The following is a 16,030-nucleotide window of genomic DNA, read 5'->3' on the forward strand; positions in this document are numbered from 1 at the left end:
GAGTTGTCCTCAGGTCTGATGAAACAAACAGAACTGTTTGGCCATAATGACCATCGTTATGTTTGGAGGAAAAAGGGTGAGGCTTGCAAGCCAAAGAACAACATCCCAACCGCGAACGACGGGGGTGGCAGCATCATGTTGTGGGGGTGCTTTGCTGCAGGAGGGACTGGGGCACTTCACAAAATGGATGGCATCATGAGGAAGTAAAATTATGTGGATATATTGAAGCAACATCCCAAGACATCAGTCAGGAAGTTAAAGCTTGGTCGCAAATGGGTCTTCCAAATGGACAGTGACCCCAAGCATACTTCCACAGTTGTGCGGCAAAATGACTTAAGGACAACAAGTCAAGGTATTGGAGTGGCCATCACAAAGCCCTGACCTCAATCCTATAGAACAGTTAAAAAACATTTATTTTTTTAACCTTTATTTAACTAGGTAAGTCAGTTAATAACCTATTCTTATGTTCAATGACGGCCTAGGAACAGTTTGTGGGCAGAACTGAAAAAACGTGTGATAGCAAGGAGGCCTACAAACCTGACTCAGTTACACCATATCTGTCAGGAGGAATGGGCCAAAATTCACCCAACTTATTGTGAGAAGCTTGTGGAAGGCTGCCCGAAACATTTGACCCAAGTTAAACAATTTAAAGGCAATGCTACCAAATACTAATTGAGTGTATGTACATTTCTGACCCACTGGGAATGTGATGAAAGAAATAAAAGCTGAAATAAATCACTCTACTATTATTCTGACATTTCACATTCTTAAAATAAAGTGGTGATCCTAACTGATTAAATGTCAGGAATTGTGAAAAACTGAGTTTAAATGTAGTTTCCTAAGGCGTATTTAAACTTCCGACTTCAACTGTAGATACACACAAACAATTACCAATCTCTCTGTATAGTATTTAGCTAAGGATAACTGTACATCATCATTATTTTTATTATAAGTAATTTAAAAAATGGAACTAATCAATCAAACTCATGTAAAACAACAAAACCTGAAGTGCATGGCGTTATGTTTATGTCATCATCGCTCCTAAGGGGCTATGGAGTCTTGTCATTTTGGGAGGTGTGTGTGTGTGTACCATGTGTGTGTTGTCGCCATTTTAAATGCAGATATTGTCTCCTTCCTTCAATTGAATCAATACTTTTTTATACAAACAGGTGTGGTGCAGATACAGTGATGATGATAAACAGGAATTTAAAACAAAAATTAAATATTTAAAATCACTGAGTGAAAACAGAGGGAAGATGTTCAAGGTAACTCACCCCAGAAACCACTGTATTAGATTTCACACAACATTACTTTTTTTTTCATCTTTCAAACAGGAATTACTTCACTGTACATTACAACCTTGCTTGCCACATTTCCTGTTTTCCCATCCCAAGATCCCTTCAAATAAACAAAAGTGTCTCTATCTCTCTCTCTGAAATCTTTCCAATTAATTTTGTCCCAACTGGTATTTTCTCAAAGGAAGATTGCATAATTCTGAGATGAGCTTGTTGTGAAGATTTCACATAGTTTATTTTTTATTTGTTTGTTTTGCAGAAGGCTTTGAGTAACTGACAGTAGCGTCTTGTGAGTCTGTGTCTTTGAAATCATTCATGGTTGGTCAGAGTGGGAGCAAAGGTAGGTTTCTCTAGAGGAGGTCTTGTGTAAACAGAGGGTTTTTATTCCACGTTGTGCTGATGGCAGGTTTGGCAAAAAGGACATTTTGTGTCTGATCTTCTCATGCTTTACAGTTGGGACCTGGAGAGAGGGAGATACGGAAAATGACATCAGATCTGAGTGAATGGGATGAATTTATAATCATAATTCAATATCAGATTATTACCCAGCAAAAATGTCCACATTGGCACTATGTAGGCCCAAATATCGGCCCCATGTAAATTTCTTGTGGACAGACTATGTAAACATAAATGGTACCGTAGATAAAGGGTGATGTAAAGAGAGAGAATGGAGCTTTTCGTTCCAGTTCCAATACTTGTTCTCTCTTCTCTTAACACGTATGGACCCAGAACTTAATTCAGTATCTGACCAATTACGCAAGACTTCCCAAATTGGGCCAATGAGCCTTTGCTCATTGGCTCCATGTTGGCCCCCAAAGGCATTTGCCCAGTGTGGCCCAGTGTGGATGGCCCATATCTGGTGACGGCACCCCTCACTTTACCTGAAGTAAGCCAATCTGTTCCCAGAAAACATGTCTAAATTGGCACAACGTGGGCCCAATACAGGCATAAATATTGGGCTTGCTGATGCACTTTTTCTACTTAAAAAGGAATTTATTAAATTATAATTTATTTATTACAATTTAATAACTGTGTGGGCTAGCCTGTGTTGGGCTGGTGTAGGCTAGCCCATGTTGGGTTTGGTGAGGGCTGGACCGTGTTGGGCTGGTGTGGGCTAGCCTGTGTTGGGCTGGTGTAGGCTAGTCCGTTTTGGGCTGGTGTGGTCTAGCCTGTTCCCACCACCAAATACCCTGGGCCAATGGGGTGGTTTTTGCTGACTAACTGTAATCCAAGTGACACAGTCCAAAATTACTTTCAAGGAACATGACAAATCGATAAACATGCTTTCACTATTCTCTGCTAGACAGCTAGAAACAGACAGAAAATCACATATTCTCTCTCTCTGGCACTAATGGCAGTCCCAGATGTACACAGACAGTGACATGGACTCTGACCTGCTCCGCCACCTCCAGAGCGAGTCCTCCCTCTCAGCCAGGGACCCAGTTCTGAGGTCCCTGCTTGGTGCTGGTGAAGCTGCCAAGGTTGGCTCCGTTCAGGTTGGCCAGAGACTCAAAGTTAAAGTCCAGGCCATCTGCGTCCATCAGCTCATTTCTGATGATGGACTCCATGTCACACTCCAGGCTCCCATTAAACATGTCCAAGTCCAGGTCAGTGGGAAAGCGGTCGGGGCCTAGCGAGCAGATCCCACCACTGCCACCAGCGCTCCCGTTCAGGAAGAGAGACGAATCAATCTGCATCATAGAGGATCCGTTGGATCCAAGTCTCAGTGGAGAGTGCAGGAGCTGCTGCTTGGCGTTGGCCTCGTTGTTCAGGCTCAGACCCCCGTTCAGGGTCCTGAGGGAGCCCTGGTTGTGGTTGAGAGGGTGCAAGAGACCTCCCTGCCCTCCCTGTCCAGCAACCGGGGTCCCAAAGGACATCATGGGGTCGCTGCAGAGCATGAGGCCTCGCCGGGAGTTCTGGGAGATGACGGCGGCGGCGCTGGCCTGTGACATCAGCGGATCGGACTGGGTCATCATGACATCGCTGTGGCTGTGGCCCTCTGAGTTGAGCAGGTCCTGCAAGGTCTGGCTGCCAAAGCGGGAGATGCAGGAGAAGGACGTCTGCTTATTCTCCTGGATGGTCTGCATGGGGGCGGGCCGCAGGGAGGAACCCGCTGCGAGGGGCCCGAAGATGGAATTATTGTAGCCGCCGCTGCTTGCACCATTAGAGGGGGATGCAGCGGAGGGAGAGGCGGCTGAGGAGGTGGAGCCCAGCCCAGCAGGCTTGGAGCCAAAGCTGAACCCAGTGGATCCTCTCTGGGTGGTCGGTCCGGTTGGGTTGGGGGCCAGAGTAATGTTATCCAGCAGCTCATCCATCAGGTCATCCGCCAGCCCGTCGTTCAGGTTCATGGTTCCTGCCAGGTCTGCCAAGCGAGGCAGCTCTGCGGGTACTGCCTTCCCATTGGGTGTGGGGGCGTTCCCGGGCGACAGCACCCTGCCAGGGCTGGAGTATAGCATGGGCGACAGCGGCGGTTCATCGTCCGGCACCTCGTCCAGCTCTGGGTTGGCCAGGATGGGCGAGAGGCGCCCACTCAGCGTGCTGGCGTTGGAGTTGGTGCGTGAGCGGAAGTCTGTCCAGGCATCCAGGTCCTCACTGCTCCGTGATGTGGGGCTGCCCGGCCACTTGGAAAGCCCTGAGGGGCTGTCTCCGCCCCCCTCGCCTGCCGCCACTGCCTGGAGGGCCGCCTTCTTCTTGGCTGCGCGGCCGCGGGCAGACTTGGTGTACTTGTTGCTGTTGTCCATGGAGACAGCACGGCGCCGGGGGGCCTTCCCACCTTTTCCTCCCTCCGGGTTTATCATCCACCAGGAACTCTTTCCCGTTCCCTCGTTCTGGACACGGATGAAACGACTGTGGAGGGAGAGGTTGTGCCGGATGGAGTTCTGTCAGAGAGATTGAAAAGAAAGAGCGAGACAGAGAGAGAGAGAGAGAGAGTTAGAGAGTCCACTACAGTGCTCAAAATCATTGAAAAGTAATTAAGCAAACAATGCATGTAATCAGTATTGAGTATTCATGTTATTTTTCATTTTCCCATCAATGATTGTATGAATCATGTTCATTAACTCCAGGAACATTGATTTATAAACCACCCATTGAGTTTGTACTCAATGTTATTTGAGACGAGCGCTGCTAGAAGAATAAAGCTTTGACTGTTCGTTCCCTGCTGAATGGAACGCCACAGATAGCAACACATGAATAACATGCAGCAACAATTAGCGTTGATGTTCCTATTGTTCCCATTGTAGTGTGTGCATGTACACACACACACACACACACACACACACACACACACACACACACACACACACACACGGCACCCCCGCCACGACATTGTGTAACAGGCAGGTTTTGAAGTGTGTGTGTGTACTTGGCAGGGGTATTGTGAGTCATCGCTGGTGTGTATTGATCTGAGACAAGCTCCTTCATGTTCAGAGCAGAGTTGGGAGACACACAGCAGGTTGTGTTATTCATCATCAAATATTCAAACAGTTTGTTTTTATAGCAGGGATAAGCCTACATCAGGGATGGGCAACTGGCACCCTGTGGACCAATACCATTTTTAAAAATAATAATTTAAAAAAAAACTCAGTCGGGGTCTCAACTTACTGTTGAGAGTTAGAATAATAGAATACACAAGGTGCAATTCAAATGTTGGTTGTGCATCAGCAGTCACACATTTTTTAGATTGGTAAATTAGTCTAGCGGCAAGCTATCTAGACTTAGTAAGCATGGTTCGAAATACTGACTGGGGTGGGGCCCATTGATCATCAAACTATCATATTAAAAACGGCAAACATTTTCCTCCACCCTATGGCAAAATATGTAGAATTGCAGGAAATTAGCTGTAAAACGGCAACATTTTCTCTCCACCCCATGGCAAAATGAGTAGAATTACATGAAATTAACTTTAAAAATGTAAATGTTCTTTGCTGTCATGAGGGGGGCCGCTAAAATGTTTTGCTCACAAGATTATGATTTCATAATGGTACCAGTAAAATTAAAGGCACCATAATACCATACCACTCACAGCATCCACATGTCCATCTCACCACACACACACAAAGAAGATAACACCTATCTATCCGTGGCCATGTGGATGCTTCAGCTGACATTTTTTTTATATATATATTTTTTTACCTTTATTTAACTAGGCAAGTCAGTTAAGAACAAATTCTTATTTTCAATGACGGCCTAGGAACAGTGGGTTAACTACCTGTCCAGGGGCAGAACGACAGATTTGTACCTTGTCAGCTTGGGGATTTGAACTTGCAACCGTTCGGTTACTTGTCCAACGCTCTAACCATCGGTCAGAGCGTCAAGTGTGCGCTCCGAGAGCAAAACGAGATGGGTGGGGCTAAAGCTTAAGCGGGTGTGAACCATGCTGAATGGTTGTAGACAAAGAAGGGCTCTTCACTAGATACCAAAACATTCAAAGGCCATTTTCTCAAAAGTGAGTTTACAAGTTTATCAATTTCAAAGCAGAATTACTTTTCAATTGTTCCTCAAAAATACAGTGCAAAATATACCATTTTGTAGCTGTGAGCCTCTACCTTTATCCAATGTAAAAATTTATAATTTTGCTACATAAGACCAAATCCAGGTGGTGAGTCATATATCCATATAAACAACTTAAACACCATCCAAAACCATCCACCATCATATTATATCTTTGCATGTTTTTTCTCAGCCCCAAAACAGAACAGATTATTGGGTTTGACTCAGAGAGAGCCAAAGTCATTTGTTTTTTTGTGGGAATCCAAATATTGTTTTTCCCAACCAATCTCCTCTTTCCCTTCCTCTCTTACAGTACACTGACAACGTAGATTGTATTGTTATTCTGTTTGGAAAAATAGGAGAGTTGAGGGCAATAGCAGTACTGAGTATGCTTTAAATGCCAGGATGTCATATTAATTTAGGCTTTATTGCTCATTGCTTCATCTAGTAGAATATACACTATTGAGGAAGAGAATTGTCTTTTCACACCCACGTGTTTTTGACAAACGAACAAATAGCAGGGAACAAGCATGATTGCGCATTAGATGACGCCTTCTCAGTATGGATGAGTGGTAGGTTGACATTTGTTTCTTATTGCACACATTTTTAATAAACGGTAAGTTCTCAATAGTATGTACTATTAGTACACAGTATGTTGTTTTACTAAGTAGTAGGTAAAGTAGTAGTAGGCAAGACTTCGGCCACGGTGTGTATATGTGTATGTGCGTGTAGGTCTGTCCTATGAAGTAAGATGAGGAGAGATACCAAGGAAACCAGTGTTTACAGCCAGGCAGCCAGCCAGCCAGCCAGGCAGCATCTCCAGAGGTTTGACGTAAGGCTGCTTTATTACAGCAGCTAAAAACAAACAGCCCCAGAACATACACACTCCCACACTAAGTGTTTACAGCTGCTATGAGCTAAATGAATGAAGGAAGAATGCTTAAAGAATTCTTGAAATAACTAGATACATCAACTTATAAAGAGGGTGGGGGTGTGAGCAGAGAGTGGGATAACATCAATGGAGGGAGCGAGCGAGAGGGAGAGTGAGCAAGTGAGGGAGGAAAAGAGAGGGAACAGAGTGAATGGAATCTGAGGTTCTCTCCCCCTGTAAACATATATCTGCCAGCTCCTGACACTTAATACATTCTCACTCCTTCTCTCCCTTCTTCCCTCGCTTTCTCCACTCCTCCCTCTCTCTGCCAACACTGGAACTCTTTAATATTTCCTCTATTCCCCCCTCTCTCTTTTCCATACCACTAAAAAGTAATTGTTAAGAGAGGGTGTAATATGTGTATGTAAGTGCGTGGTTTGTGTATGTCTGTGTGCTTGTGACACTGCAGTGAGAGTACAGTATACGTACTACACTTGCTCCTCTGGGTTATTCCCAATGCCCATTAAGAAAAACGAGACAGTAGCTCTGATTCATATCTCTCTCTCTCTCTAACTCTTTGTCTCTCTTTCTTTCTTACACACACATACAAACACACACACCTAAACTAACTACACAAATACACCCTTTATCCCTACTACTGACACAACGCATAAATACAATGTATGACTGCACATGTATACACAATGCTAACAAACACTCATGGCCTTGAACACACACACAGCTCTCTACAACATCTCCTCAGTTGTCATCTCGTCCCCTTCCACGCCTGTTCCGTAGCTAATGTTTAACTGACAGATTCTTATGCATGTATGTATGTATGCATGCATGTATGCATGTATGTATTTATGTATGCATGCATGCATGTATGTATGTAGACACCAGCTGCAGCCAGAGCTCTGGAGCACAGAGGACTTTTTGTCCATCAGCAACATGTGGGAACAATTAATCACTGCCAGCAACCACGCTAGGAATCCACACACAAACACACACGCACACACCATTTTTAAGAGGCTTGTAATGAAATAGTAATATTATAGTAATACTGAGCTCTACAGTCTCTACCACCAGGAGTTGTTTAAGTTGGTTTCATCACCCAGCTAAGCCTCATATATCACTGTAGACTGACAGGAGAGCCTGGGTCATTCTGGCCTCATATGTGACTTGGAAGAAAAGGATGAGCGGTCTGTCCTGTCCTAAATCTCTCTGCCGGCCTCCAATCTCTCTACACCTCCCCGCCTATCCAGTATTCTAACCCCCCCACCTTCCCTTCTCCTCCCCTGCTTTACTGTTTCAAAGCAAGCCTGAACCATGCCTTCAGCCACAGGGGGAAGTGCTCTCTCTTTCCTAAAAGACCTGCACTACCCTCCGAGGTTGTTACGCATGCACACACAGACAGAGCTCTTCACACCCTGTATAACAGGAAGTGTCCAGGTTGTGAGGTGAACATCAGGCTGGGAGGGGTCAAAGGTGAGAGTGCACTGAGGTCATTGGTAACTCCTCTTACACCATTACTTCGCCTCCAGACCTGCGAGCAAGCGCCAGGACCGTCTCCTAAAGTTGATTCAGCTGCGGGATCGACAAACTCCAAGCATTGATTATGCAAGAATGGGCTGCCATCAGTCAGGATGTGGCCCAGAGGTTAAATGACAGCATGCCAGGGCGGATAGCAGAGGTCTTGCAAAAGAAGGGTCAACACTGCAAATATTGACTCTTTGCATCAACTTCATGTAATTGTCAATAAAAGCCTTTGACACGTATGAAATGCTGTAATTATACTTCAGTATTCCATAGTAACATCTGACAAAAATATCTAAAGACACTGAAGCAGCAAATTTTGTGGAAATTAATATCTGTGTCATTCTCAAAACTTTTGGCCACGACTGTATAAGGAGAGAGAGAGATACAGGACTGGTCCTCTTAGGTTGCAGACCTGCAGGGCTAACAACAAAAAGTGTCACCAACAACAGGTAAAACACACACACACACACAATTCCTCACAAAGACCAGTCAAAAAAAAAGCCCATGATCTGGGGGATTTTCACATGTAATCCATAGAATAGTCCTTTGGAGGAAGGGTTGTTGACATATATTTGACATTTGTATCTAAAAGAGTTGTGCAAAAGAGGGATTAAGGAAAAGAATGGTTGTGTGAGAGAGGAGAGATACATGCTTTTTATGAGTGTTTTATTGAATTTTCTGGTGTATGTCCTATGTGTAATTTGTGTAATTGTAAGATGCAGGGCTCCCTTGCAAATGAGACCTTGGTCTCAACGGGACTCACTGTTAATATAAAAGTAAATAATAATAACAAAGAAGATTATGCGAGAGAGAAGATGCGAGAGAGACAGAAAGAGGGAGAGAGGGCTAACTGTACGTTTTTGACACGAGGTGGATTATAAATAAACTACAGGCCAGGCGCTGATACAGAGGACAGGAGAGTTAGGACAAAGTTATTCACACACACACACACACACACCTCCCAATTCCAGCTTCCCTGAGTTCTGGAGAGTGAAGAGAACATTCCATTCCATTCAACCAAACGTGCGCTTTCCCAGCCTGGGCTGGGCATCGCTCCACTTATTTGTGTGTGTTTAGGTTGTGTGTGTGTGTGTGTGTGTGTGTGTGTGTGTGTGTGTGTGTGTGTGTGTGTGTGTGTGTGTGTGTGTGTGTGTAAACTGTACATGGATCAAGAGGTCAGGATTGTGAAAGTGGTCACACTCTATTCTGGCATTCTCCTTATTTTCTCTCTCTCCCTCTCGCTCATTCTCTGTCTCTGCCCATTGCATTTACATTTGACTAATATACTACTGTCATGACCCTGGGGGTAGGTTTATGACAGTCATAAATACCTCTTCCCCCTTTTTCCTCTCTCTACCCTACTGATGTGACATTTGAAAATCCCTTGGTTAACAGAGATTCTGGCAACATCAGAAGGTGGGGTGAAATGAACTATATTCTGGTAATCCGACCAATTGAACATATGCGGTGGTACTTAATGAATATGATGTCAGTTCGGTTGTCACCTGAGACATTCTCATAGATGATAGGATGACAAACTCTACAGTGGAAAGTCTACATATCAGAGTTATCGTATTCACATGGAATTGTTGTTCAATTGAAATGTTTGAATATAAAATTATTGGTGAAAAGATTAAATGTAATTTTAGCTTCCAAATGAGAGATTTGGGCTTTCATAAATTTAGGGCTCTGCTCAATCAGTGGTGAAGAGACATGGGTTATAAAACTTTTCAGACACACTCTTCTCGCTCTACTATATAAAGCCTTGACGAAAATGTAACCTCCTGTTCCAAGTACGTGAGGTCTGCAGCCTCTGCGTTAAAAGGACTAACATGTTAACTACAGAACTAAGCCAACCTCAGCATGAGCTTTGGTTGCGAATGGTATGAACTTTGAACTCTTATTCACAACAGAAGTGATACCTCCTAGACGTTGAGTTAGCAACAGCAGCTGCAAACGCGGGCTAGGAAAGAACAGACAGAGTATTCCGTCTACCACACAACGACGTTACTACAGCGTATCCAATTGACCACCAGGGACATTCTTCAAAGGATAAAGGACTCGGTTTGGCAACACGGCCTTCCATTTTACCACCAACCTACCGAAGCGCAGCTCAGAGTAAATATTTATTGCATTTTTCTTTTCCAAATGGGCGGTAATTTAGAATGTATAAGATACTGTATTTACGATAGCACAGCTTCTCCCTTAGAATGTATAAGATACTGTATTTACGATAGCACAGCTTCTCCCTTTGTCCCTCAGTCTTCCCGCTCTTTCACTCAAACCCAGCCCCCTTTCTTTTGTGTAACCAGCTGTCATATCTGTTCCACCCACCAGGGAAGTTTTCCTTTATGACGTAATTTGTAATCAAGGTATGATTAATTCTTTGTATATGTAATTCTGTGTGATTAGTTAGGTATTTAGTAAATAAATAATTAAACCCAATTTTGTATTGCTGATTCAATTTGTTAGCCAGGGTTCGTGAAACTTTCAGATGAGACTGAATTATGTTGACGATTAATATTGACTGCTATTGATGTAAAATATTACTAGGTCTTTAAGAGTTTATTCGGAAGATAACAGCTCTATAAATATTATTTTGTGGTGCCCCGACTCTCTTAATTAATTACATTTACATGATTAGCTCAATCAGGTAATATTCATTACGGAGAAAGGATTTTATAGAATAGCATGTCATATCACTTAATCCGGCATAGCCAAAGACACGACACTACATTGACACAACAATAGTCCAACCCACAAATAAGCCCACACGAAATAATGTACACATGAACAGGAAACTCTCAAATTGTCCACAGGTCTCTGTCACTCCAACAGGGTGGGCCCCTTTCTCTTTTCACAGTCCACAGGACATGATCCTTTAAGAATCATGGATCATTCTCCTACCACTAAGAAGCCTGGCTAATGTGTGGGTCACACACAGTCATACATGCACACGCACACACACACACCCACTCTCCCGCCATTCATCCCGTCCTGAGCTCAGTTTTACATAAGGCCACATGCTCAAAGACCGTGTTTACCCTCCGTTTCCTCCAATCAGGACTGCTCTGAGAGGGGGTGTTGGCTGATCAAGCCCACCTTATCTAACCAATCAGAGCCCTAAAAATCAGTCATGGTCTGTCACATTGTCCTGGTGGCCCTCCTGTAGGTCAGTGTGTTTCATGACCCCAGTCACCTCGTTGCTGAAAACGTGCTTGACTTATGCTGACGTGAGTTACTGCATACACCCACACATGCATAAACAGAAATATCTACAGTGTGTGAATGTGTTCACAACATACACAGCACAGTAAACATACACAGACCGTATGAAACAAAAAGCTCCCTTACTTTAGATCCGTTCTGTATAGATCCCTTCTGTATAGTCTCAAATCTACCCAAAGCTGAGAGAATCAGCTCCCCTCAGCAGTAGAGAACATAACGCACGGTATCCTGTGCGTTCATTCGTGTACGGCTCAGTATAGTTCACTATGGGACGTTAGTTGGCCTTGCTGTGCTTTACCACCAGAGTTCCCGACAGAACGTCCCATAGCCAAGGCCCTACCACGCTTGCCAAGAACACACACAAGAAAGCATGCACGCAAGGATGGACGCACTCACGCACGCACGCACTCACGCACACACACACACACACACACACACAAAGCCTGCAGATCATCTCCACAGATATAGAGAGAGACAGAGAGAAAGAGAGAGGGGAGAGAGAGAGAGAGAGAGAGCAAAGCGAGAGAGGGGAGAGAAAGACAGACAAAGAGGCAGACCAACAGACATGTGCACCAAAACAAACAGATGGCTTGCTTCAGATGTAGAAAGACTCGAACAAAGATATATTTATTCTGTCTCTGGAACAGTATGTCTCCATTATGAGGCTCATCCAACGGTTCTCTTAGCAAGATCTGCTCAGTGGCCATCCACAACTCCCACCGTGTTTAAACAAGTCAATATCGAGAGCGGTATTTAAAGCCTGTTAACGTCTGATGTGTGTAGGGTGTGCCACCTCCAGATCTAGCACCATGGTGTGAGCTGATGGTGTGAGTATACAGCCTGTCCTGTTTACTAACCATCACACCATCTATTTCAACATTTCACATCTAAAAATAGAGAGCTCGATCAGAGTGCAAGTCAGCCTGGGTAATCATGTGATGGCCCTGGCCTATGAGTGAACTAAGAACACACACGTACAGACTGAGACAGAGAACATACTGGTCTAGAGAGAGAATGATAAACTATGTGAATAAATGCACTAACAAAAACAATAGGGAAGTCCATCAGAGGCACGCGGTCTCGGGAGTGTCGCACTGTAACCACACACACACACGTATGTGTAATTGGACTTTTCCACATGGATGGTTGATTAATGAGATCTGTGGAGCGTGTTTGTGTGTGTGTGTGTGTGCTCTGCAGATTCAGAGAAGCATGATGCCTACATGATTACTGTCTCATATGAGAGAGGGAGATGTAGATAGAGGGGAGAGAAGGAGAACATTTCATATTAGGAAAGAAAGGGGGTGAGGTTTCTGAAAGGAAAGAGGGAGGGAGAGGAAGGGGAGAGAGAGGAGGTCCTACAGCATCTCAGGGGGAAAGGGAGAGAAAAGAAGAGTAGGAGAGAGTTGTACAGTTTGTCTAGTCAGGAGAGAGGGCCTCTACCATTGAGGGAGAAAAGGAAGGTGGAAGAATAGAGGGAGAAGTGAGGAAATGCAGAGGTCAAAGAAGCGAGTCAGTCTGTGGGAGGGAAGGAAGGAGGGAGTGTTTTTTAAAATGTGTTTAGAGGTTTACTACCACTATAAACACTGCTCTGCCCTGGCTGTTTCACACGTCTGTGTGCGCCCCCTCCCTAAATACCCTCCTTTCCCCGTACCCCCGCAATGCTTCTGATTTCCTAACCGCTTCCCGAAAACGACAGCATTCCACCCCCCTGTGTCCTCTCATTTTTTCAACCATTCCCGGATATTAGGCCTTGTTAATGCCATCTCCCCCATTCACACACACATACTAAAACACACACAGCCACACACACAGTTAAAATATACAGCCTCAGTCACACACACACACACACACACAGTTCCGCAACAGTGCCATTCTCTGACCCCCTCTCTGCGTTTCAGCACGTACTCTCCATTCATCTTCATTATGTCACCCTCCCTGATTTATCCCTCCCTGTGTGTGTTTGTGGTCTTGTTCTTCTATCCTTGTGGGGACCTGAAATCCCCAAAAGTCCCAACAGAGATAGAATTTTCCTTGCTTTACTATCCCGTAGGGCCATTCCCTTCCCCCACAAGGATAGAAAAACAAGTGTGTGTGACATTGAGGTGTACGGACTATTTGATCCTGTGTTTCCGTAACACACTCTCCTCTCACCTACCTCAAGTGCTTTCTTTGTCCAGGTCAGATGGAAGGGTAGCAACAGCTGAAGTAAGGTATGCTAATGTTGGGTGCAGTTCAGTTCAATGACCTATATAACCTCCAGTTAGCTAGTACTGGAGGCAGTAGGCCAGCACTCCTCAGTTTAGTTGTCTCAGTATTTAAAACATGAATAAATCTATGTACACCAGTATGTATTTGACTGGTGGTAAGTGTAGCTCCACTGTGTAGGAGAATGCATTCTTTGACATAACATGTAGTGTATGCGTTTGACTGGGAGCGGTGTAGTGCGTGTGTTTAGGGGCTTGGGGTGCGTTCCTCTGATGCTTTAGCCGTGCTGGAGGCTGGAGGACCAGCTCATCTGGTAGAGATTAGTCTGGGGGCCCCTAGCTAGCTATCCTCTTGGGGCTCCGCTCTACTGTTACTGGGCCTGGTTCAGTCTAAAAACATCCTGGACGTACAGAGTACACGCACAAACTGAGAGACGCGCACAGCTTTTTCAGGAACATGGTAAAGACATTATATGAATGAGAGGTTACCATAACTAAAAAAAGTGCTGTCCTTGTTATCTGGTAGTTTTCATTCTTGCCCACACCTAATGGCTCATAGAAGAATTATCTCTGTGAATAAGTTTCATCATATCTCTTTGAAAGAGGGTTTATTTGAGGCACACTCAGGTTTGACTGGTCTAAGGCTTACTCTGTACATGTGAAATGTCACAGCTGTAATGGTAAAGGAATACTGCAAGCAGATACCCATAGACTTCCAGTCATTTCACTAACGCATTGGCTAGCATTCACTAGCATTGGCTCACAAATCTACCTCTTTCTTCATACTAGACACAGAGACATAAACATGGTATCCACGAGTTCATCTGACTCTGGGGAAGAGTTGAACAAAGATATTGCCAAAGCCAGGGAAAAAAATTCCCTTTAAGTGTCAGTAAGGGTCACTGATGGCTGACTGGTTCAGTTGATCTCAAACATGCCTGACCCTGACCTACATTCACCCCCTGCACAAGAACTTTCTGCTCCGTTTCAGTGTGTGTGTGTGTGTGCAAAGGCTCAATGTGTGCTGAGCTCAGCACTTTCAGGCCTGTCAGTTTCATTCCTCCCCCACACACACCAGCTGAGCAGCTGCAGGGGAGAGGGAAAACTTTGCAACAGCGAGCCTTTATCAGCAACACCCACGCACACATACAGCATTGTACATCCACGGCATTGTACATGCATACACACACATATATCCCGTTACTGTCCCAGCAACAGTGGGCCTTTTCCTTAGTTCCTAGGCTACACCCTTCTGAGAGGGTCACATGATTTCCTGTTCTACTGTGACCGAGTGCAACGAGGTGAGGTGACTGTGGCTACTCTATTCTTTTCCCAATTCCTCACCCCCTTTATCTCCATCTATCTCCATCCAACCCCCCAATTTTCTCCTCTCTCCCACCTATCACTCACTTCCTTCACCCTCTGTTCCATTCATTCACTCTCCTGCGTCCTAACTCCTCTCTTCTCCTCCCTCCCTCTCTCCTGTGGCTATGTGACTGAATCAGTAGGAGATGAAGGACAAGCTTCTCTCTAAGAGACCCAGTCTTAGAAGCAAAGCTATTGTTCCACGACTCCATGACCTACTTCAGTACTACATACAGTGTGTATGCGTATGTGTGTAGGCTATAAGGATCCATTTGCGTGTGAGCATATGTCTGTGTGTGTGTGTGTGTGTGAGCATATGTCTGTGTGTGTGTGAGAGAGAGTCTTAGCTAAGCTTATTAATGCCACATGACGGCAGAGAAAGCCATGTATTCCTGTTGTCGCTCCACTCTGCTAAGTCAGCTTATATCTGCACGTCTCTCCCTTCATCTCTCCATCCCGCTCTCCTGTCCTCTCTCTTTTTATAATCACTCCACTTCTACAGCCCACACAGATGCTACTGGACTCCATATTTATTGTTACTGCACAATGTCTATTTATTTTTTCACTATCTATTGCACAATCCCTCGGCACATGTAAATATCCTATTTTTATTCATTGAGCTTTTATTGTTATTTCATTGCACTGTGTACTCCATGTATATCATGTGTATATGACAAATAAACAAACTTGAACTTGATGTGTGGGAGTTTGTTTGAGAAAGGGTGCGTGTGTGTTAGTGTGTATCCCAAGGGAACTGTATTTGTCCCTCTTCACCCACACACTGAACTTAATAACCCCTGGGTAGAAGGGCTAAATGAGGGGTTATTCTGTCTCTGTTCCCCAGGATTGAGAAGCTTAGCCGGGGACACGGGAGGCCCTCTCCTCCATCCCTCTCTTAGTCCCTGCTCTCTCAGGCACCCACAGCTTAGTGACACTCTGCGTCATACAAGACAAAACACACATGCAGATGCAGCCTCACAACACAAACACACACTACTTACTGTTCATGGTTATTATGAAACCCCGGCACATAC

The 16,030-nt window shown here is 44.6% G+C and overlaps 1 protein-coding gene across 1 annotated transcript in view; it reads right to left on the minus strand.

Annotated features, from left to right (window-relative positions):
* Positions 1 to 929: 929 nt before the first annotated feature.
* LOC112250331 (forkhead box protein O3-like) overlaps positions 930 to 16,030 on the minus strand; it is a 52,397-nt gene continuing 37,296 nt past the window's right edge. The window contains exons 2-3 of the mRNA XM_024420388.2: positions 2,690 to 4,174; positions 930 to 1,755 (exon numbers count right to left, since the gene is read on the minus strand). Of these exons, the coding sequence (XP_024276156.1) occupies positions 2,723 to 4,174 (1,452 nt within the window). The 3' untranslated portion in view covers positions 930 to 1,755; positions 2,690 to 2,722. The remainder of the gene's footprint in view (positions 1,756 to 2,689; positions 4,175 to 16,030) is intronic.

This window comes from Oncorhynchus tshawytscha, linkage group LG05, assembly GCF_018296145.1.
Source record: "Oncorhynchus tshawytscha isolate Ot180627B linkage group LG05, Otsh_v2.0, whole genome shotgun sequence".
NCBI lineage: Eukaryota > Metazoa > Chordata > Actinopteri > Salmoniformes > Salmonidae > Oncorhynchus > Oncorhynchus tshawytscha.